This window comes from Larimichthys crocea, chromosome XXIV (genome assembly GCF_000972845.2).
Source record: "Larimichthys crocea isolate SSNF chromosome XXIV, L_crocea_2.0, whole genome shotgun sequence".
Taxonomy (NCBI): Eukaryota; Metazoa; Chordata; class Actinopteri; family Sciaenidae; genus Larimichthys; species Larimichthys crocea.
The window spans coordinates 2,152,824-2,175,507 of record NC_040034.1 but is presented as its reverse complement, the minus strand read 5'-3'; the positions used below and the strand labels follow the sequence as shown (position 1 = coordinate 2,175,507).

The window sequence follows — 22,684 nt, the reverse complement described above, 5'->3', positions numbered from 1 at the left end:
TTCAAACATACAAAAGGTGAGGGTGTTTTTTTTTTTTTTTTTTGGTCGTCTGTGTGGACGCGCACAAGGGTAGGCGGGGCGGCGGAGCCGATCACGCGGCACGGTGATCGGTTCCGTGTTTGGAAGTGAAGTGACACCCACACACACACACACACAAACTGTCAACTGTCTGCAGCACTTCGAGCTCAGCTCAGCTCACCCCGACCAGGAAGTCTCAAAAACGGTCTCCTCTCTCTATGATCATGTTATTCTTGCAGGCTGCACACACAGGCAATCGCACAATGGTAGGCAAACTTGTCATAATACTAATAAATAAAATAAAAAAAGCTAAAGTTTACCAAGGATTTTTAAAGTCACCTGTTGCTGCACTGCTGGTTTTAAGTCAAGAGAGTAAGCAGTGTGTGTGTGTGTGTGTACTAAGGCGTGTTGTGTTGAGCTGTGGGAAAAGCTCAACATGTTCAGCTGACAGATATCCCCAAACTTTAATGACTTTGAAATTAATGATTTCAATCTGAATCTGTGATCTGTAAGCAACCCAAACCTTCCAGTCCTAATGAATCTGACTCACAGTGTGGATCCCTTCTAAAACATTTGATCTAAATGTTTAATCTGCTTCTTTTTTCTTTTTTCATTTCACAACATCTGCTGCTGTTTGTGCAGTGTGTTGGTGCAGCTTTCAGGCGGTGGCTTCCTGGCTTCAAGACTTGGAACACAAGGCTCACATTTATTTTTTTATTTTTTTATATTCATGCTCACCACTCTTTCAAACCAGTTTACTCTATTTGCATTGTTGTTTAGAGCTTTTCAGTATGTCTGACGTCACTTCTGTGCACTTCTCAAAATAGATTTGTTCGCTTTGCCCGCCGTCGAGGAGGAACTTGAAGAATTTGTTGGAGGCGTCACGTTGTGGACGGAACTAAAGTATTAATAATGTGTTTTTGTGTAACACGCAAGCGTGTAAGACATCAAAAGTGCACAACAAGAAGTGACCTGTCACTGAACCTGAACTGTAAACTGTAAAACAAAGTGGACTCTTAGAGGGAAACCTGGCATCTCTGCCTCTTTCAGTGAAGAAAAAATGTCCACAATAGTTGCACCTGCACCAAGTTTGAAGATAAAAAAAAGTCAAACTAGGATTCCTATAAGTAACTATGGTTTAAAACAGCCAAACATATTTCTTTTCTTGTTGTTCCACCCTCCAGGGTCTCCCTACAACCCACTCAAGCACCCTGGTTTGATAACCGGTGTCTTTAGAGTACTGAAATTAGTGTTCTGAGTCTTCCTGTTAATTCTATTTCCAGTGACTTGTTTCAAAATGAGTAAGAGGAAAGGCAAAGTGATCGGCGATGCGCCAGCTGTCAAGAGCCGCCGACTGACAGCTGCAGGTCTCAAAGATGCAGCAGAAGAAACGAACCATCAGAGACCATCATCATCATCCTCCTCCGGCGGCGGCGGCGGCTTCTCTCACTCTGCCACAGTCAGTAATTCCCTCCATGATGCACCAATAATTTGTCTTTACATCTCACCGGATCATTAACCATATCATATTTCCAGGGAGATATCGGCCTCATTGAAAGCGTCACTCTGAAGAATTTCATGTGTCACCACTTGCTCGGCCCGTTCCAGTTTGGGCCCAACGTGAATTTCATCACTGGCAACAATGGAAGTAAGAACAAGATTTTTTAAATGTCATCTGATCTGCTGTTGACTTTGGCTTGTGTGTTGAACAATGTCAGTAACAGAGCCACAGCCTGTGAACGCGACAGGATCTTTAAAAACAGGACTGTCTTTTATGTGCTGTGAGACAGACAGACAGACAGACAGACAGACAGACAGACAGACACCTTGTTACTCCAGTGGGAAATTGCAGTACTTTATGCTTACAATACATTTTATAAACAATTACTTCATACAGAGATTAACTATGCAACTAACTAACTAACTAACTAACTAACTAACTAACTAACTAACTAACTAACTAACTAACTATTTCCATAGTCAATTGATCTGTTAATCTATTGTTTGGGCTGTAAAATGGGCTGTCACAATTTTCATTTCCCTCTTTTTCTGTCTCCCTATTATCGTAATCCAATTAAGTCTTAAAATGCCCCCAATAATAATAAGAAGAATAACAAAAATGGCCAAAACTCGGTTGATTCCGCATAAATCTCCACATGGGAAAAGCTGACACTGGGGAATATTTGAGTTTTCACTTGGAAAAACACCAATGAGGGGCACAGGGGGAAAATATGGAGGGACACTCAGTCAAATTGATTTTCATAGAGGAAACAAACAAACAAGAGTTTGCTGATTTGATTGGAAGTTTGGATGCTACAGTGTCACAGGTTCCGTCTCATATCAGTGCCCAAAGGCATCAAAAAATAATCAAAGTTTGGATGTTATGTGATTTAATTTGGTAACTAATAACTTTAGCAATTATGGGGTGTATGTACAGTGATGCCAACTTGCATGCTTCTTTATCGGTTGACATATTTTTGCTGTTGTCAGTCCAACTAAATAATTCTTAATGTCTCCTCGTCACAGATTATTAATAATCAGCATCTGAATAAGAGATTATGGTCTTTTCTGTTGCATCACAGCAACATCCACAGATACGCTTTGTTTTTTAATATACATCCGATATTTAAACATCTGTCTGCATGAAGAAATACATGGGGTGGAATTATCAATTAAAGTGACTCAGCATTTAGGGAAATAAATCATGTAACTTTTGGTTGACTAAGAACGACCCTCCTGATTTCTGTGTTTGGCGTGGTAACATTCGTGGTGTCTTTTTCATGCAGTGATTTAATCGCCTGTTCTTGTCGCTTCTGATTTAACTCTCAGGTGGGAAAAGTGCCATCCTGACTGCTTTGATCGTAGGCCTCGGTGGGAAGGCCACGTTCACAAACAGAGGAGTGTCGCTGAAGGATTTTGTAAAGACCGGCGAAAAGTAAGTCAGAGTACATCACGTTCCCACACCGTGTTGATACGTGTTGGAAATGCTGTGATTTTCCTTACCGGTGGGACGCCGGTCTTAACATGCAATCACAGTACAGTCTGCTCCCCAGTACTGCAGATATAACAATAAAGCTGAGAAACAGAGGACCAGATGCTTATAAAAGAGACGTCTACGGCGACTGCATCTCAGTCGAGCATCGCATCTCATGTGACGGTTGTCGGACCTGCAGACTGAAGAGCAAATCAGGTATTTTTTTCCTGACTTACAGATGTGCCCAAGTTTTATGAAACCTTCCCTAAATGTCTCGACACACATGGCAGTTCGGTCAGACCTTTATCCCTCCGAGCTGTATACATTCTTCACTCTCGGTCGGGAATTTTCCTCTATAAACCTGCACGCGTTTTATACGCATGGCACTGTTTTCACTGCTTCGTACCATCCGTCCAAGTGTGAATGTAAATGTGAGACGTATTTACATTCACGTGTGGACTGATGTTTTTCAGAGGTTGTAAATGTCACTCAGTTATTTCGTGAGTTAAAGGGAGTTGACGTGCACTTGTGCGGCACTCACTGATTGCAACGTTTGCCTCTGAACACCAACGACACCGACACCAACAACACGTCTTTGCAGAAAACGGTGAAAAGGCTCGTTATAATTTCCTGCAGCTCGGTGTGACGCATTCAAAATCTTGTTTTATGTGTCAAACGCTGAAAAACTCAAAGAAATTCATATTGAGTTTGTTCTAAGCACATTAAATCCTCACGCCCGAGAAGCTGGAACCAGAGATAGCTTTTATTTTAACAACAGCAGCAGAGCTTTGAACCACATCAGTCGTTTTCTCTCTTGTATTTCAGGACAACTCATCTCAAACAAGAAGGAAGAGCTGATGGCCATTCTGGACCACTTCAACATCCAGGTACGGACACACACATCCGTCTTACTGCATCATGATTATAGCTGAAGAGGCTGAGCAGCACACTTGTTCTGTGTGTTGCAGTTGGATAACCCGGTGTCCATTCTCAACCAAGAAATGAGCAAACAGTTCCTGCATTCAAAGAGTGAATCGGACAAGTATAAGGTACAACGCTGCCGTGTTATTTAAGATTACATCTGCACTGAGAGAAGATAATTAATCGTTTTATTTTTCAGTGTGTTTTGAATGAATGTTTTTGGCCTCTTTTGTAGTTCTTCATGAAAGCGACTCTGCTGGAACAGATGAAGAGGGATTACATCCACATCAAGCACACTAAAACAGTCACAAGACAGCAGGTTGAGAGACAAGAGGAGGTACTGCATCCAACACACGATCTTTACTGTCCGTTTATCACATCAGATCTTTCAACAGCAGTTCAGGAATTTACAGATTTATATTTTTGTCTTGATGTCGTCAACCAAGAGCTTTTCAGCGAGCTTTTGGAATACTTTACAAACTCAGTACCTTGGATACTGACTGATACCTATTGTGGATCAGCAAAATTGACTGAAGGTATTGAAAATAAAAGTACTCATTCTGAAGTATGATGATCCCTGTCAGTGTTTTACCATCATATATATATTGTTTTGGGATTAATACATAGACAGTAGAAAACATGGACATCGTATCCATGACGTAGGCCAAAAGATATGGAGCATGGGTGGAGCAGAGGTGGGCTGAATGAGACCTGAGTCATCTGTAACGACACCCACCTGTCAATCAAAGCGTCCACGCTCTTAATCCTGCATAACTTTAAGCCTTAATATAATGTGAACAGGTGAGTTGTATATAAATTCACCCTCAGTACAGTTGTCATGAACGGGGAAATTAGCTACAGAGACCAAAACAGTTTTTTGTACCAGACTGTAAACATGTTTATTTCTGCTGTGAAGTTGGACATTTGGACATGGGGACTTATGGACTGACTCACTTCTGGAGCCAGCCTCAAGTGGACGTTAGAGGAACTGCCGCTTGGTTAGCACCCTAGAGGGCACTAATACTGCATTTTTTTATACTTGGGGGGTGTGATCTCTGAGTCCACCTGTGTTTACAGATAATCCTGCAGTTATAAAATGTGAAAAATTCAAATAAATAAAAAAAACAGGTGGAGTCAAATATTGTGGATGGTGGCAGGGGTTGGCCTGGACTCCTGAAATCCTGGCTGTGGCTAGTTATCCAGATTTCTAGCAATAAAACTCAGTTTAACATGGGGACTTATGGAGACTGACTCACTTCTGGAGCCAGCCTCAAGTGGACGTTTGAGGAACTGCAGTTTTTTTGTACTTTAGCCACTTGGTTGGCACCCTAGATGGCACGAATGCTGCATTTTGTCATACTTGGGTGGTGTGAGTGAAGAATGTAATCTGAAAGTAACTAAAGCTGACAGACACATGTAGTGGAGTAAACAGTACTTGCCTCTAGATGTAGAGGACTAGAAGAATAAAGTATCTTTAAATGAAGATACTCAAGTACCTTTAATTTGTTTTACAGTACTCGATTGTGACTTATATTTCACATTAGTATCTCTTGGTTTTATGTGCTGTACAGATAAATGTTTGCTTCCCTGCATATATTTATTGAAGCTCTCGCACGTGTTTGCGTTCAGAGTCTCAAGGACCTGAAACTAGAATTTCTACAGAAGAAAGAAAGGTATGAAAATCTGTCATCGTTCAGCGAGATGAAAGTGGTTCTGGAGAATCTGAAGAAAGCCATGGCGTGGTGTTTGGTAAGCGCACTTAAATTTAGGTTCATATTATTATGCATTCTGAAGAGTGTTTGGGAAGTATGAAAAGATAAAAAGATAAGAAAAAAAAGATAAGGAAGAAGGAACGGGGTGAATCGTGTTAATTTAATTTCATCGCTCTCAGGTTCAAGAGAAAGAACAGCTTGTGCAGCAGCTGAAGGAGGACATTGAAAACGAAGAGAACAATTACAAACATCAGGACAACCTTCAGCTCTGTCAGGTGAGTCAAGTCTTCCTGCTCTGTTCAATATATGCAAATCTGTTTAAAAAACGTTGGAGCCCTTCAGACTCTCACCGAATGCCCTTTAGTCCACGTGCTGCTTTCGAGTGTTCACGGTAGATGTCCTCCAATGAAAAACACCATTGTGCTTCTACATGTCGTCTTTTTCTCTCTCATCTCTCACGCAGACTCGGGTCACGCATATAGAAAAGAAACTTCAGTGCATCAGAGGCAGAGTTGACGGTCTGAGGGAGGAACAAGAGTCTCTGTCAGGAGACAGTCTCAGGTTGAAAGAGCAAGTGAAGATCATTAGCAAAGCTCACAAGGAACAGGAGGTACCGAGTCTGAACAAAGCTGCATTATTGTATTCTGAATATGCATCATTTACACTTAAAGAGACATCATCTTCTCCCATAGATTGTCTACGTCCGGGCTCTGAACAAACTCAAACAGTCAGAGCAAGAGCAGGACATTCTTCAGGAGAAAATTAACAAGGCAAAAACAAGGTAGGGCAGCAGGAAGCCTCAGAATGACGCCTTTAACTTTAACGAATGCGTGCATTCATCTGTTTTTCTTTCGCTGCATTGTAGCGGGAGCCTAAGCAATAATGGAGAGACAGAATACACAGAGCAGCAGGAGAAGATATCCAGTCTGAGAGAGCAGCTCGCCGAGCTTGAGAAAACATGTTCGCAGCTGAATCAGGAGATCAAGAACAAACATCAGGCGCTTTTCAAAGGGAAGGAAGAACGAGACAAGCTGAGGTACGAGATGACGTGAATGTGAGGACGCGGGGCGGCGTGGTGTAAATCAGAGTTACATCTTTAACCTCTGCTCGTGTTCACTAGAATGGAGGAGAGAAATATCCAGGTTCTGTACGCGTCCAAACTGAAGAGGAAGAATCAGCTCCTCGCCAGTCGCTCAAACAAACTGAAGCGGTTTGGAGATCACGTGCCGGACCTGCTGGAGTCGATCGATGAAGCGTACGCCAAAGGACGCTTCCTCAAGAGGCCCGTCGGTCCAATAGGTGACTCTCTAGCTTTGTGTGTTTTGTTGGCTCAGAAATAAAGGTTCAAGTCAGAACCTGAAGTTGCTCCTCGTGGTCAACATTTTTCAGTTCTGCAAGTTTCTGCAAAGAATAAAATAAGTAATCGGTATTCCAGGTGAGATTATTTAACATGAAAAGGTTCGTCAAAGCACCAAAAGTGCTAAAATTATGTCTCAAAAGTTCCACAAAGAACTGTGAACAGCAAGAAAGGATAAAAAAAAAGGTTCCCCAGAGAATTCAAAGTGCTCCAGAGGTCAAGAACCAGTTTTTCAGAGAATTCAAAGTGCTCCAGAGGTCAAGAACCAGTTTTTCTCAGGAAGGACTTTTTGAAAAATGCACTTATTTGATTTTTTCCCCAGAGTTAGATATCATACCTTTCCGTTCAACAAGGTAATCCTCCTACCAGCACCTCTAAAGTTCAGTAACACATAAAAAAAACACTTATTTGTCAACTCTAGATGTACCAGATGTTCTTAACCATCCATTAAAGGTAACGCCCAGTAAATACGACATAAGAACCGTGTGTACGGTGTGTAAATACTCTGGCACATGCCCAAGAATGGACTTCTGTTTGTATATCACTTATTGCGTGAGGCCCGTTGTGGTTTTTACAGGGGGTGGGATATGTCCTGGACTATTTCTTAGCCAGGAGCAGTGACTTCCTGAGGCCCTGTCTTGCTGCCGGTTGCCTGGCAACTGCTTCCAGATAAAGATAGTCTGGTTTGTTATTGTTAACCCGAGCCATTGATTGACTATTTTATACGTAAAACTATATATTAACCTACTCTCCTTTAGAAACTACCACACGGATGCTTTGGTTTATGTATTTTCAGTTCATGCACGTCTTCGTACATTTGCAGTGGGTTCAGTTGGATGTTACACTTTGTGGTTGACAGTCTGTGTTTGCTCTCAGGGGTTTGCATCAGCCTGAAGGATCCCACGTTGGCCGTAGCCGTGGAGTGCTGTCTGCGGAGCTTCATGAAGGCTTTCTGCTGTGACAACTACAAGGATGAGTTAGTCCTCCAGGAGCTGATGTCTCGCTATTATCCGAAGGGAAACAGGCCGCAGATCATCGTCAGCCCTTTCTCTGAAAAAGTTTACAACATTCACGGACGGTCAGCCGCACTTTGTTGACCTTTCTTCCAAGGCGTTTCCCCCCCACCGACACATATTGAAGCTATTTTTTGTCTTGCTCGTGCAGGAAAGCACATCATCCAGAGTACCCGTCTGTGCTGGACACGATCACAGCATCAAACCCGGTCATCATCAACTGCCTGATTGATATGAGGGGGATAGAATCAATTCTGATAATCAAAGTTAGTGTGTTTAATAATGCAGGCGTTTGAGGATTGATGTGGTCGTTTTTTTTTTTGGTTTGTTTCATCACCATCTGATCTGTGTTTTATCAAAGGAAAAAGACAAAGCCAGGAAGGTCATGCAGCAAGGACGGCCGCCCAAAAACTGCCGTGAGGCCTTCACTATCGAGGGAGATCAGGTGTATCCAAACCGTTACTACACCTCCGACTTCAGCATGGCCAAATATCTTGGTGGAGATCTGGAGACTGAAATAAGGTAACTAGGATATTTTGTTTTTTATGCCCATTGAGTGTGAGCATAAAAAACAGAAGCTGTAGAAGAGAAAATACCAAAATTGATATTTTATATATTTCTTATGAGTTTGAAAAAAATCTGAAATACAAGTTTTAACCGGCCGCTGGTAATCTGATTCTGGCAAACAAACTTCATCGTGTCAGAACTAGTAGGTTACCATTAACTAAAGACAGAGCAGGCAGCACTTACACAACAACACACTATCTACAGGTGACCTTTCCCTTAAGTTTACAGACCAGTTTGACAAATACGCTTTTCACTTTCTTGCTGAGCGATGAGTAGATTGATACCACTCTGTAGTCAGTAAAACTGAAACTACTAACGGAAACATCCAGAGACAAAGGGAGGCAATGTGTAACCATCTGCACCTTAGTGTTTGTTTAACCCGAGCCAGGCTGGGCCATCCTGTTTTCACACTTCATGCCAAGCTAAGTTAACCGCCCGCAGCTTTATGTTGAGTGCAGCCTCCGTGTCTGTGAAGTGAAGCCGATGCTGAGGCGCTGAAAACTGTAAATCCTCAATCACTTGAGGCCGGCTCCAGAAGTGAGTCCGCCTGTAGTCCGACCTTTCATGACAACTGTACTGAGGGTGAATTTTTATATTACTCACCTGTTCACATTATATCAAGGCTTAAAGTTATGCAGGATTAAGAGCATGGATGCTTTGATTGACAGGTTACAGATGGATTGTTTGGGCGTCATTCAGCCGTCAAATGGAAATTTGCACTGTGCTTGGCTGCCCAACATCAGTGATACTTTATCTTTAGTACCAGCAGGTTTCTGTTTTTACATTTACTGTGTGGACTTTTGGTTTCAAATCGATCGTGTCTGTCACAGTATGTTGGAGTCCGACCTGGAGAATCTCCAGGCTCAGCTGTCCAGGTTTCAGCTCCACGCGACCTTTGTGTCTGAGGAAATCGTGAGCATGGAGGGCGAGCTGAACAGCACCATCATGACCCTGAAGAAGACTCTGGTCAGTGAACCAGAAACTGGATTCACTTCTTCATTCTTGTTCTTCTCTATGTTGGAAGTAAAGTTTGATTTTATACCTTTTTGACCTTTTCAACGCAGGCCTCTGTGAATCAAGTCAAGGCAACAATAACTGAGCTGGAGACTGCCGGTGAGGAGCAAATCGATGACATCAGCTCCTTGGTGATCACTTAGATTTTATTTTCACCCCTTCTAAACATAACAGACATAGATCCTACCGCGGATTATGTGAGTCTAATGTCCTCGAGTGCTCGTTGCAGGAGGAAGTTGCCCAAGAGAACAGACAGAAAATCGAGGCAGAGAAGCAGACTGTCCACGAGGCAAAGACGGAGCTGGACAAGCATCGGGAAACAGTGGAGGAAGCAGAGTCCAAGTACGCTTCTGTTAGAGAGCGGATTGATCAGCTTCCCGAGGACGTGGAGCCGTTAAAGGTACAGTAAAGCTTTGTTATATTATTATAGTCTAGATGTTTCATCTGATGTTTGAAGTAGTGATTATCATTATTTATTGACCCCAAAGGACGAGCAGATGAAGCTGGAGGCTGAGTGTGCAAAACATGAACGAAACCTGAAGGTTTTAGAGAACAAACTCAAGGCTCACGAAGACAACATTCAAGCTATGAAAAGTGACCTTACCCATAGAGAAGAAGAGTTACAGGTAACGAGCGCTGTGCTTCATTTGTTCAACAGATTACATTTAGTTCTTTCGTTCACCTCGGAGGCTTTTCAAGCTTTAGAGTTAGCAAACTCGACGGAATAGTCATCCAGACCTCGCATGTGACAACAGGAATATGTGGCCAAAGCCACGGAGATCAGCCCGGAGCGGCAGCAGGTGATCGGCACCACCAAGAGCATCGACGCGGAAATCACTCGGCTGAAGAGGACGATCAAGGTGTACGAGAGCAGCCACGGGGAGCACCAGCAGGTGGTCAGGTGAAGAATGACAGGCTTTTCTAAAAACATCTGGGGCTGCAGAAGGATTTCAGTTAGTGAGAGGCTGAACCTCAGTGCCACAGTTCTTCTATGAGCAGCAAAGAGGTGCACAGATAAATACAGATATAGAAGTACCTGTACTTGAGTGATATTTTACTTTGACACTTTATACTTCTACATTTCAGAAAATATTATACATAAATATAAAGTAGTTAGCTCCACCTTGACCAACTGCAACAGTACAATGCTGCTTAAATATCCATGCATCAGTAATAGTAATATAATTAATATAAATATTAGATTTTAATTACATTTTTAATGCATGACTTTCACCTCTAATGCAGTATTTATGTACAAAGGCTCGGTCCTTACCGCACGACTCCAACCTGTGGCCCATTGCCCTTTGCTGCTCCTTTACTCTCTCTCTACCGCCTTCCTGTCTTTCTCAGACTGTCGCTGTCCAATAAAGTCTCAAAAGCCCTTTAGAGTAAGTAAATATAGAAAATATAATAAATAATAGTGTTTTTAAGGATGTAATGTGAGTTAAGTAATCTTAAATAAGTAATAATAATGATACTAAATACAACAACAACAATGAAAACGATAAAAACATTAGTGGACAGTTGATGAATGGATTGAGAGTGGGAACAACACACAGTGGACTTCAGGTCGGGGTCAGAATCGCTGCAGGAAGGACTCAGCCTTTCATAGGTGGGGAGCTCACTGCTCACCTGTTGAGCCACCAGGATCCCCTATTCATTTATTTATTTATTTATTTATTTATTTAGTATTTATATATATACTATATATTCTGAGCCACCTTATATATGGTGAGCCACTGTGACAAGTGAATTTCCCCGATGTGGGATCGATAAAGTTATGTCATGTCACGCTACACTATGCTACATTATGTCTTGTCATGCTATGCTATGCTAAGCTATGCTAAGCTATGCTATGCCATGTTATGTCAAACCATGCTCTGCTATGTTATGTCATGTCATGTCACGTTATCTTATGTCTTGTCGTGCTATGCTAGGCTAAGCTATGCCATGTTATGTTAAACTATGTTATGCTATGTCATGTCATGTAACGCGACACTACGTCACGTCACATCACATCACGTTATGTCATGTCATGCTATGCTAAGCTATGCCATGTTATGTTAAACTATGCTATGCTATGTCATGTCATGTCATGTTACGCTACACTACGTCACATCACATCACGTTATGTCATGTCATGTCATGTTACGCTACGCTACGTCACATCACGTTATGTTATGTCATGTCATGTCATGATACGCTACGTCACATCACGTTATGTCATGGCATGTTACGCTATGCTACGTCACGTCACATCACGTTATGTCATTTCATGTCATGTTACGCTACGCTACGTCACATCACGTTATGTCATGTCATGTCATGATACGCTACGCTTCGTCACGTCACATCACATCACATCACGTTACGTTATGTCATCTCATGTCATGTCATGATATGCTACGCTACGTCATGTCACGTCACATCACATCACATTATGTTATGTCTTGTCATGCTATGCTATGTTATGCTATGTCATGTCATGTTACACTACACTACGTCACATCACGTTATGTTATGTCTTGTCATGCCATGCTGTGTTATGTTATGCCATGTTATCTTATCTGAATAACAACAACAACAACATGACCTCAGCATACTCAGCTGTTTCAGTTTACAGTTTGTTTTCGGTTTTTCAGTTTCTTCTTCTTTCAGTTTCTTCTTCTGTGTCCTTCAATCCAATCTGCCTCTCTAAATCATCTTCTGACCTTATTCTGGAGTAATAAAAATGTCCTGTCCTCTGCCGTCATTATTAGAGAGTACGCCGAGGCCCTCGCTCTCTACAGACAGAAATCCAACCAAGTGAGAGATCTGCGGAGGTTCATCGATCGACTCGACAACATCATGTCAGACAGGCAGAACAGATACAAAGTAATGCGCCGGTACGTAACGGTCTGCTGAGTCTGAGAAACAATTGAGAAATACATAATTACGGTGCGTTTAACTGGCAGTGGAGAGTCCAGCTGTTGTCTGATTCTTTTCTTCTTCCTGAAGGTCGCTCTCTGTCAGATGCAAGTTGTACTTCAATAACTTTCTGATAAAGATGAACTGCTGTGGCTCCATGGTGTTTGACCACAACAATGAAACGCTATCGATCTCGGTACGTCTGTTCATCTTTTTTAGTCAAAAGTTTGATCCTGTGTTTGTTTTACAGCATTTATCCTGTGGCGATGTTGTTGGGTTTTGTTTTTAATCACATGTTGAAGAAAAGATGTGGCTACATTTCTTAAAGATAATGGATGAAGGGTCGAGGGTCGAGGGGATGGTAGAGGATACAAACTCCAACATTGTTTGTAGATGGAAGAGTTCGTAGGTTAACCAGTGTCGGGAAGACGGGAGGGAACCTGGTCCACTTGTCGTCCTTCCTCTCGCTCCTGTCATTTTTCATCCTGGAACCTCTGACTTCTTATTTCACTTCTGTCAAAACCTCTTCTGCTAAAGGTAAAGCCTCCGGGCAGGGAGGATGATGGTGTGAGTGACATGAGGTCGCTGTCGGGTGGTGAACGCTCCTTCTCCACGGTTTGTTTCATGCTCTCCCTTTGGGAGATCACAGAATCTCCCTTCAGATGCCTCGATGAGTTCGACGTCTACATGGTGAGTGCACAAAAACAGACACAGTTTGTATAAAGTTTTGACTTTTTGACTGAACGATCTTCATCTTTAATATGCAGGATATGCACAATCGCAGAATCTCCCTGGATCTCCTCCTGGAGCTGTCGGAGCGGCAGCACCTTCGACAGTTTGTCTTCATCACTCCGCTCAACACAAGGTGGCGCTTTTCTCTGTTTACATGCTGCCCTTGAAACTCTATGGAGGCCTATGTGTGCCATCTGATCAATAACTGATTCGTTATTATCTATTACTCAACTCATCCTTTTGTAGGACAATTCACGACACGATTATTTATTTAGTGTTTAGATAAAAACTATAAAAATAAAAGTACACATTTTCTTTTGGTTTTTGTACCTGATTTATTTGAAGTTATTTTAAAAAGACATAAAATATGTTACTAATACTTGTTTATATCATTATAAATGATATTTAAAGAATATAAAATATATATATAATATCACATTTTTGTTATTAGACCTAATTGCATTATTTAAATATTAATTTAAAGGTCCAGTGTCAGATTTAGAGTGCTCTATTTACAGAATAGTACAGTTTAATGACCTAAACTAAATTAAAATAAACAGTGACTGTAGATAGGACATTTCGTGTTTCAAAGACAGGAGGTTACGAACCACTAACCTGCATCTTTAAAGGACGTTTTAGGAAATACACCTTGCTTTTTGCAGAGACCAGTCTTGTGTCTTTGTGGTAAAAAATCACCTAAATATAGGAATTTTTTACCGTGTTTCTACAGTAGCCCAGAGCAGACAAACTAAACACTGGCTCCAGATTGGACTTTTGTGTTTTTGGCACATTTTGTAGCCACCGTAGTTTCTCACTGGACCTCTTATACATCATAATAATATCTGAATGTTTTCCCCTCTTTGCTTTTATGAAGCGTTTCAGTAATATTTGATGGCTGATCAGATGTTAATCTTACTTTGTGTCTTTCAGAAATCTACCCAAAACCAGCTTCATCAAAATCCACCAGCTTCAGGATCCGGAAAGAGTCCAGAGTGAAACGGGGGATGAGGACGTGTGAGCCGAACACCCGCGACGTCATTTCACATTTAGTTTGTTTGCTGGTGTTATGAAACCTTGTAAATATTATTGTGTTTTACCGTATACGTTACCTTGACGCGGCGTTGGTGTGCCAACATTTCATGGGTTGTTTCACCGTGAAGGCTGCGTTTCTATTCCTAATATTAATATCATGAATATTTATCGTCCGCTATTACACTGAGGGGCTTGTTCTTCAGTAACTTTTCAGTTATGAGTAGAGAGTCTTCATCTCATTTGTAGCCTTATGTAAGTTTACTATGTTACACTGAAAATATTTTGATACAGTACATTTTTTTAAATAGTTTTACCTCAGGAGTCTTTAACTCTGTGAATCCAGGACTCTACTCGACCTCTCAGTATTAATAGTTATATAAGTTTGCCCTCTTTAATGACCATGATCATATTTGTGCTCTGTGACGTCTCTGACGTTAAAATAACGCTCATCTAACATTAGTTACTATCAGTCACCATCCCTGCTACAATAAACTTTGTGAGGACATTTTTTTTTTTTGGACAACACATTTTCATTCATATCCATTCATGCGTCCCCGTCCATTCATCCGCATCTAACGCGTATATCTCCAACGCGGCGTTAAAGTCGGCTCTGTTCGTTTCCCATTAATTACACCTGCCCAGACTGTGTCTTTTGAAAAAGCCCGGTGATGGTTTATTCATTTTAATCACTACAGAATTATTTTTGGGTGCAACACATGCCACATGTATAAAAGAATACAGTCACTTGTATAATGATTTTTCTTTTTCATATTTGATATAAACATTTACTAGACAAATAATCTGACGCCAGTGACTGGACTGAAATGTACAAAACAATAAGAGACGTTAATGAAGCGAGGGGTTCGTTATGTTTAGAGACAGAACAGTGAGAAAGCTTCTGCAACCTCCACTAATGAAAGTGGACTACAAGCAGACACTCCAGTCCATGCTTGCATAGCCTAGAAAAATGGGGAAGCAAAACTGTTGAAAGAGAATTTCCACACTTAAACCTTTCCCTCAAACGCTCTTTCAAAAGCTTTGTCGAGCACCTCTCTTGAGGGTCGTGCATCTTCAATGATTGTTGTTGCGGAATGGAATAGATTAGAAGATGAGACCTTTTCAATAAAAAGTTTCTCCTTTACAAAAAAGTAGGAATGCAGCGTGTCCAGTAAACATATATGTAAGGCTTGTCCCCCTTTTCTTTTGCTGCACTGGAAGTGGAGCTTCTCTCACGAGCGAGCTCCCAGCAACAAGGTCAAAAGCCTCTACGTGAAGACTCTACTCATTTTGCAGTGCTCTTCCTTTGTGTAAACATATTGATATGTACTGAGATCAGTCGTTTTGGTCTAAATCAAAGAAGCAGCTTGAAAAAAAGAAGCCAATTTTTTTTTTTTGATCAGTGTGGGGAATAATGCATAACGCGGTACTGCGCCTCGTGACAAAATTTGGGCCTTTAAAACTCCTAGATAGAGCGGCAGCAGTACGATAAATATATATTTCAGCTCATCCCAGAAGTCACTGAAGCGAAACGTAAATACAGTGTTTATGTGAAAAGCTTTAGCCCACAACTGCAACCCAAATATATCTCCCAAAATAAATAAAAAAGTGTCACACATACACGTGTATCGAATGAAGGGAAGCATGCTCCCACGTTATACTGGAGGTGATCTAATGAAAGTCAGATGAGTCACACACTGTACATCCCATGCAACAATACTAAATGAATCGTGGAGGGTTTCTCTTTTATAACCACCTAAAGATGCAAAAAGGTAAGAGATTATATCTTTTTTTTTTTTTTTTCGACACATAATATATGCATGCAAAGAACCTACTCTTCTTGGTTCCATCGTGAGAAAACATCTGGAACAGACAGGAGCCTCTCTATTCTCCAAGAGCTCAACAAGTCTGGATAGTAGAGACAGTTACAATTATCATAGGAATTATTGTTTTGTTACTATTATGTAAAGCGTACAGTAGTTGCAGCAGTCAACACTGGGGGATCCTAAATACTGCAGGAACATAATTGAATGCAGTGCTCCACTGATATACAAGCTAAGGTTGAATGAGAATGTATAGGGTTACTGTGCACGAATCACATTGGCATGTCTTGAAATAGAAATGTATGATATCTTATAGCTATATTCAAAATTATTCAGCATTTGACATTCTCATGCATACAACCACAAGAAGCGAGTCCATTGAAAAATAGTCCAAGCATTGTTTGTTTTGTTGTTGTTTGTTTTTTTCCTGTGGAAATGGCAGAGAACCTAGAATGAGACATTAAAACGTGCTGCTGTCCAGAGTGTGTGGATTACAGACGGAGGAGAGGCAGCGAGCGACGGGAAGCGGGGCGGCCTCACTTCTGCATGTCACACTGCAACAGCAGCACGATGGACGGGTCGCTCTTCGCCGCCTCTTTGAACTCCTCCAACGAGATCTGGTCGTCGTTGTTCTTATCCATTTTGCTGAAGATCTTGTCCACCCTCTGCTCTGGTGTCAGGCCGTCCTCGTTCATCTTCATCATGATCACAGTGCCCACCATTTTGTAGATAGCCTGCGGGTGAGGTGCAGTGAGAAAATTAGCCGAGGATTGTTCCCTCTTACGTAATCTGGTGAAGCCTGAAGCCCCATCAACATACAGCAGAGGGAACTTTTGCAGTTGCCAACGAGTACGTAAAGCTAAACTAATTTATTCAACTGATTATTGTTTGTACTTAATATTTTGGTTTTGTGTAACATAAATGGGACAAATTGTGCGACACAATTTACAATAACGTGAGCTGCCCATCAAACTCAGTCAGTTCACGCCACGTGTTGCAAGACTGTATAGCAAAGAAAATCTGAAATAATGCACGAAAAGCAATGAAAAGATGGTTGGAATAGTTAGATTAATGTTTTTAGTTGTTCTGTAAGAGTAACAAACAAACAGTTTAAATGGTTTGCTATTAAAGGTCCAGTGTGTAGAATTCAGTTGCATCTAATGGTGGAATCGCTGCATTGCAATCTCCTCACATCACCCTCGCTTTCCTAGTGTAAAAGGTGAAACAACACTCCCTGAAAGAGGACCCGCTGTAGATATACATTTTTAAGTAGCAAAAACAAAAAGATTCTTATTTTCAGGTGATTATACATGCATGAAAACATAGTTATGAATATTATATACCATGTCTGCTTATTCTGAAAATAGAGGCCCCTGATCTTCCACACTGGACCTTTAAGTGGTTGAAACTGTTATAAATGGTTTAAACTGTTAAAAACGAGAATAGGTGAATGTCTAACATCCATCCATCCATTTTCTGTAACCGCTTATCCTCACCAGAGCCAGATTTTTGAGTGGTGGTAGTATTAATGTAAACTTGACCAGCGATCTAATGAAAAAGTCAATTATAACAGCTCATTTTTATGTAATTAACAGTGTGATCGGACGTCTAGTTTATGCTCCATGATCATATTTGGGCCAATGAAAAAAGCGAAGTCAGACAAAATTGGCTGGTTTTGATACTTTGCAATAAAGCACCACATTTATCACTACGGGAATCGTCAATACGCTCCAATGTCACAAAGACGTATCAGATTTACTATAGTGATTGTGTTTCCAGAAAAAGGCACGATGTAATTCAATACAACTGCAGTTGTGTCGTTATGGAGCTGCCGCCTGACTGTCATCACGCCATCGCACACTGCAGGTGTGCAGGAGACTGATAACAACCCAAACCCAGCCAGTCCCCTGATGAGCGAGAGCTTAATGACTCGTTAATCCCTTACCTCGATTATCTCCAGCATCTCCACTCTGGTGATTTTCCCGTCACCATCCAGGTCATACATGTTGAAGGCCCAGTTGAGTTTCTGCTCAAAGCTGCCACGGGATGTGATGGACAGAGCGCAGATGAACTCTCGGAAATCGATGGTTCCGTCTCCGTTTTTGTCAAAGGTTCTGAAGGCGTGTTGTGCAAATTTGGATGCATCGCCATAAGGGAAGAACTGCAAATGTTAGGGAGAGGTGTGTTTTAATAATTCAACCAGGGCTGCAAGAGCAGTAGTTTTATGATTAGATGTTCCAAACCAACCTTGACATAAAGCTGCTGGAACTCCTCCAGATTCAGCCTGCCGGTGGGGCAGTCCTTCAGGAAGCCTTTGTACCACTGCTTCAGCTCATGTTCGTTAAACTCTGTGCTCTTCACCAGATCCTCCATCACCTCGGGAGTCAGCTTGCTGTTCTGCTTTCCCATGATTCCTGTGGTGCGAGAACACGTGAATAATGCGTTTATCTATGCTTGAGCGATGGCAGCATGAACATCTCTAGCACAGCAGAGGAAAAACTTCCCTTTATGTTTTTTTCCTAAAATATCCACTTCAAACACGAGTACAGAGAGTAAATGTGTGTGTTTTTGTGTGTGTGTGTGTGTGTGTGGAGGGGGAGTAGGCAGCAAATATTTCCCTTGTGCTCGTGTTTCTATTTCTGTCCCTTCCAGCCTGTTTATGCCAGTCTGTGGCCCCCGTGTAGCACTGACCTGGATCATCACTGTCAGAGCAGATCCAGTTCATCAAATGTTCGATCGCTGCTATCAAGTTTCCACTGCAAACACTGTCCTATAACCTGACAATGACAACAAAGCCTGCGCTCGGTTGTAAAGAGAGGCCTGAGTATGGATACAGGGGGCGCACAGCTGCAGCAGCAGCAGCAGCAGCAGGCCTGCTGTAATCTGGATCAGCAGTGAGCAGGGATATATAGCTTGTATGTAACATAATGTTTAAGCCAGTTGTGGAATGATCCACAGACTAAATGAGTCTGGATTAGTTCATGAACACTGAACGGCCCCTGACAAGTTGGAGTGACCATACCGGAGCAGGCTGGGATTCATTAATTATTGACTCATAGTATGGCAAATCAAGTGTCCAAGAATGCGTCAATTCACAATGCATGATTAAAAAAAAAATAAATGAGACTACTATTTGCACATCTGGGGTGGGAACCTCCAACACTTGACATCAACATATGGTCCACCTCTCTGCAGCAGCAGCAGCAGCAGCAGCAGCATGACAGCAGGCTGGACAGCTCCAGCACTGCATTGAGATCAGGCCTTTCCCACAACAAACAGCACAAATGTGCGCTGCTGCAGCCCAAATCAGTGCAAACCACAAGCCTTTAAATGTGCACCTTGTTTGTCCTGAAGAGCCTGATTGGTAATTAAAGGGAACCGAGTGCGGGTTGAACGTCTAAAATCGACTACAGTGAATGACCTTGAGGTTTTTTTTCACAAACTGTGAGCTGAGCAGCGTTGGTGCGCCTCGACATCATGCAACTGCGGAGAAATAACCGCCTCATAGCGCACAAGGCAGGCCCCACAGGTATGAATGACATGTAGGGGCCCCCCTTCGAACAGGCCCTAATAGATGCTGTTTTTATTTCGTGCTTTAGGGCAATGACATCCCGAGTTAATGCTGTTAAAGAGAGCAGAGAGGCTGAGCTGCTGCTGCTGCTGCTGCTGCTGCTGCATTCCGATGGAAACGACGCAGTGAGAGTGTTTCCACATCACCTCCCTGCAACCTAATCGCATCTTTGCATGCGCATCCTGCCAGAAAACCAAGAAAATCACCACCAAACATGTTTTTACAACACAAGACAGCTCAATCGGCGCAACTGGAGTCACCTAAGAGGCGCAAAAAAGGCAGTAAAATGCGCAAATCTTGGTGTTTATTCGTCAAATCATCCCCTCTCTTGTGTGTGTGTGTGTTTTTTTTTCCTGGTTGTTTCCAGGCAAAACGCAGTGGCTTCGTTTTTAAGGGATGCGCAGGTGCCCGTGATGCCAGCCCACCCCCACCCCCCTCTTCTCTCCCTCTCTCTCTCTCTGTGCTCCGATCCCATTCATTCAAACAGATGGAAAATATCAAAAATAAATAAAAAATAATACATGACACATCCAAGATAAAGCATCCACAGCTCGCTGCGTCTACAATCCGACAAAAAAACATGTACATGTACATCTGCAGGGCGATCACTTCTTACCGTGTTACAGCCTATATTTGGTGGATAATCGGAATAAATCTGCTCTGGTTTCTGCAAAGTACAGAAAACCCTCTTCCGAATGGAAACGTTTGCCCCCGAAAAGAGATTCTTTCCAACGCTGCTCGCCTCCTTTTTCTTTTCCTCTAAAAAATAAAAAGGCAGCCGCTAAATGAATTTCTGGATTTTCCCCCCGACGTTATTCCAGATGAGGCGCAGCAGGGACCGATCCCACGCCAGTCTTTGGTTATGCGACTACAGGAGCGCGGCGTCACCCGTGCGCATCACAGCCTGATCATAAGTTCACTGTTGCTCTGCCGCTCGCTCGGGTTTGGGTTCAGCTGGATCCTCCTGTCACGTTATAACCGGATCCTTCATCGTGATGAGGATGGTCAGACTGAAATTTCATCATCAGGAAATAAATTTGGAAATTGTGTTTTTCCTTTTATTTATGACCCTGTAACCATATTTGAGTCCTGTGGCCATTAAACGTCATTAATAAGAATATTTGGAGTTTTATTGCCAATAATCTAGATAATAAGGGCCCCATGTTTACTGTGTGCCAGACAGGATTTTATCCATTCACAATATTTGACTACACCAGATTGTTTTGAATTTTCCACATTTTATAACCACACAGTTATCTGTAAACACTGTTGGACTTATAGGGACATTAGAGGAAGTGATCACACCCCCCAAGTATGAAAGAAATGCCCCCTAGGTTTATTTTTTATAGATTTAAGTGCCCTCTAGGGTGCTAACCAAGCAGCAGCCTTCGTGGCCAAAAAAATAAAAAATAAACTGCAGTTCCACAAACGTCCACTTGAGGCTGGCTCCAGAAGTGAGTCAGTCTCCATAAGTCCCCATGTTAAAGCAGAAATAAACATGTTTACAGCCTGGTACAAAAAACAGTTTTGGTCTCTGTAGCTAATTTCCCCGTTCATGACAACTGTACTGAGGGTGAATTTATATACAACTCACCTGTTCACATTATATTAAGGCTTAAAGTTATGCAGGATTAAGAGCGTGGACGCTTTGATTGACAGGTGGGTGTGGTTACAGATGGCTTGTTTGAGCACTCAGGTGTCATTCAGCCCGCCTCAGGTCTGCCGATGATCCACATCGTGGTGGCCAGTGCTGCAGATTTTGAGCTCCAAAACGACTCGTCAGAAACCTGTGGGCGACATCATGGATACATCGTCCATTGTTTATACTGTCAGTGGTGCTACTGGTGTGTGTTTCCGAAGCGTTTTGTCCCTCAGACTTTGTTAACTTCTCCAGATTTTCTTGGTTTATGTGCTTCTTAATATGTAAATATGCTATGTGTTTCCTTTTTGGCTGTTTGGAAGCTTGCAGAAGGTGTTTTATTTTGAAAATTTACCCTATTCTCTATGCCGTTTCTGTGTCTGACTTCCTGTCAGCTAGAACTAGAATAGCCACATATTCTCAGCGGAGCCGGACGGACACCCGCATCTCGGAGGCTTCTGAAATGGACCATGGCACCTTTAATGCATCACAACTTTCTGCAGGGTGGTGCCCTTTTTTTTATTTTTTACCCCTTGGCCCTCAAACAGCCTGAGTCCGCCACTGTCTGTAGGTTTTATTTCAGAGTATGAAGGTTTAAAGATTTGTCCTCATTTCTTAGTATTCACAGAGCTTTACATCTTCATAATGTGTCAGGAATAAATCTCCATACAACCATTAAACATATTGTATGTTACAGGATACTAGTATGTTGTTCCTCCAGTCCATACTGGCTCTGTAGAGATGTGTACAGTGAGAGAAGAGGGAGACACACTCTGTGCAAAAATGGTTTTCAGGGGCAGAGGGAAGGATTACAGCGTCCAATCACTCCTCCCGTAGACGTGAGCGATGAGGTGGGTTTGAAACAATGAGCCTATCCTTTAACATGACCGCAGGTAGCCACGGCTCTGACTGTGTGGTAAATGGTTTCTGGTGATTTGATTGATTGTAAACAATTAGTGTTTGGGAATGTGGGAGTGTGGGGAATATATCAGCTGTCATGATGCTGGCCTTAAAGGTCCAGTGTGTAAGATCTGGGGTTCTATTTATATGTCAGCATATAATCTGAATAACCATGTTGTCATTAGTGTATAAGAAATAGGCTAGGTATTTCCCTTTATTTCCAGTCTCTATGCTAAGCTAAGCCAACTCTGGCTTCATATTTACCGCAGAGACGTGAGAGTGGCATCAATCTTCTCATCAAGAAAACTAATAACCATATTCTCAAACTATTCCTATAACACCTTCATTGTTTCAGCTGATTTTGTGCTGAGTTATATGTTACTTGCTCCAAGATTAATTTATGTCACACAGCAAACCAGCAGTGCAATGCACGGCATGTTTACCGGGATCCAGCGGCTCATTTTTTTTGCCCTGTGGCTCTCGAGCACATTGATCTGGACACCACTA

At 42.1% G+C, this 22,684-nt stretch overlaps 2 protein-coding genes across 2 annotated transcripts; one reads left to right on the top strand and one right to left on the bottom strand.

Moving 5' to 3' along the window:
* Positions 1-50: 50 nt before the first annotated feature.
* On the top strand, positions 51-14,752 carry smc6 (structural maintenance of chromosomes 6). The gene is made up of 27 exons (XM_010743939.3): positions 51-284; positions 1,302-1,477; positions 1,555-1,666; positions 2,848-2,953; positions 3,072-3,208; positions 3,818-3,879; positions 3,961-4,041; positions 4,149-4,250; positions 5,543-5,662; positions 5,805-5,900; positions 6,089-6,235; positions 6,318-6,406; positions 6,491-6,661; positions 6,746-6,924; positions 7,859-8,060; positions 8,147-8,261; positions 8,357-8,517; positions 9,393-9,528; positions 9,627-9,707; positions 9,806-9,976; positions 10,065-10,202; positions 10,332-10,477; positions 12,336-12,461; positions 12,574-12,679; positions 13,021-13,173; positions 13,251-13,348; positions 14,146-14,752. The coding sequence occupies exons 2-27, from the start codon at positions 1,316-1,318 to the stop codon at positions 14,231-14,233; spliced, it is 3,285 nt and encodes a 1,094-aa protein (XP_010742241.3). The 5' UTR covers positions 51-284; positions 1,302-1,315; the 3' UTR covers positions 14,234-14,752.
* Positions 14,753-15,689: 937 nt separating this feature from the next.
* Positions 15,690-20,658, bottom strand: vsnl1b (visinin-like 1b). Its single transcript, XM_010743921.3, has 4 exons — positions 20,255-20,658; positions 18,315-18,481; positions 18,013-18,228; positions 15,690-16,801 (listed from the first exon to the last, which is right to left on the bottom strand). Exons 2-4 carry the CDS (start codon positions 18,474-18,476, stop codon positions 16,604-16,606), a joined length of 576 nt encoding a protein of 191 aa, XP_010742223.1. The 5' UTR covers positions 18,477-18,481; positions 20,255-20,658; the 3' UTR covers positions 15,690-16,603.
* Between the last annotated feature and the right edge of the window lie 2,026 nt (positions 20,659-22,684).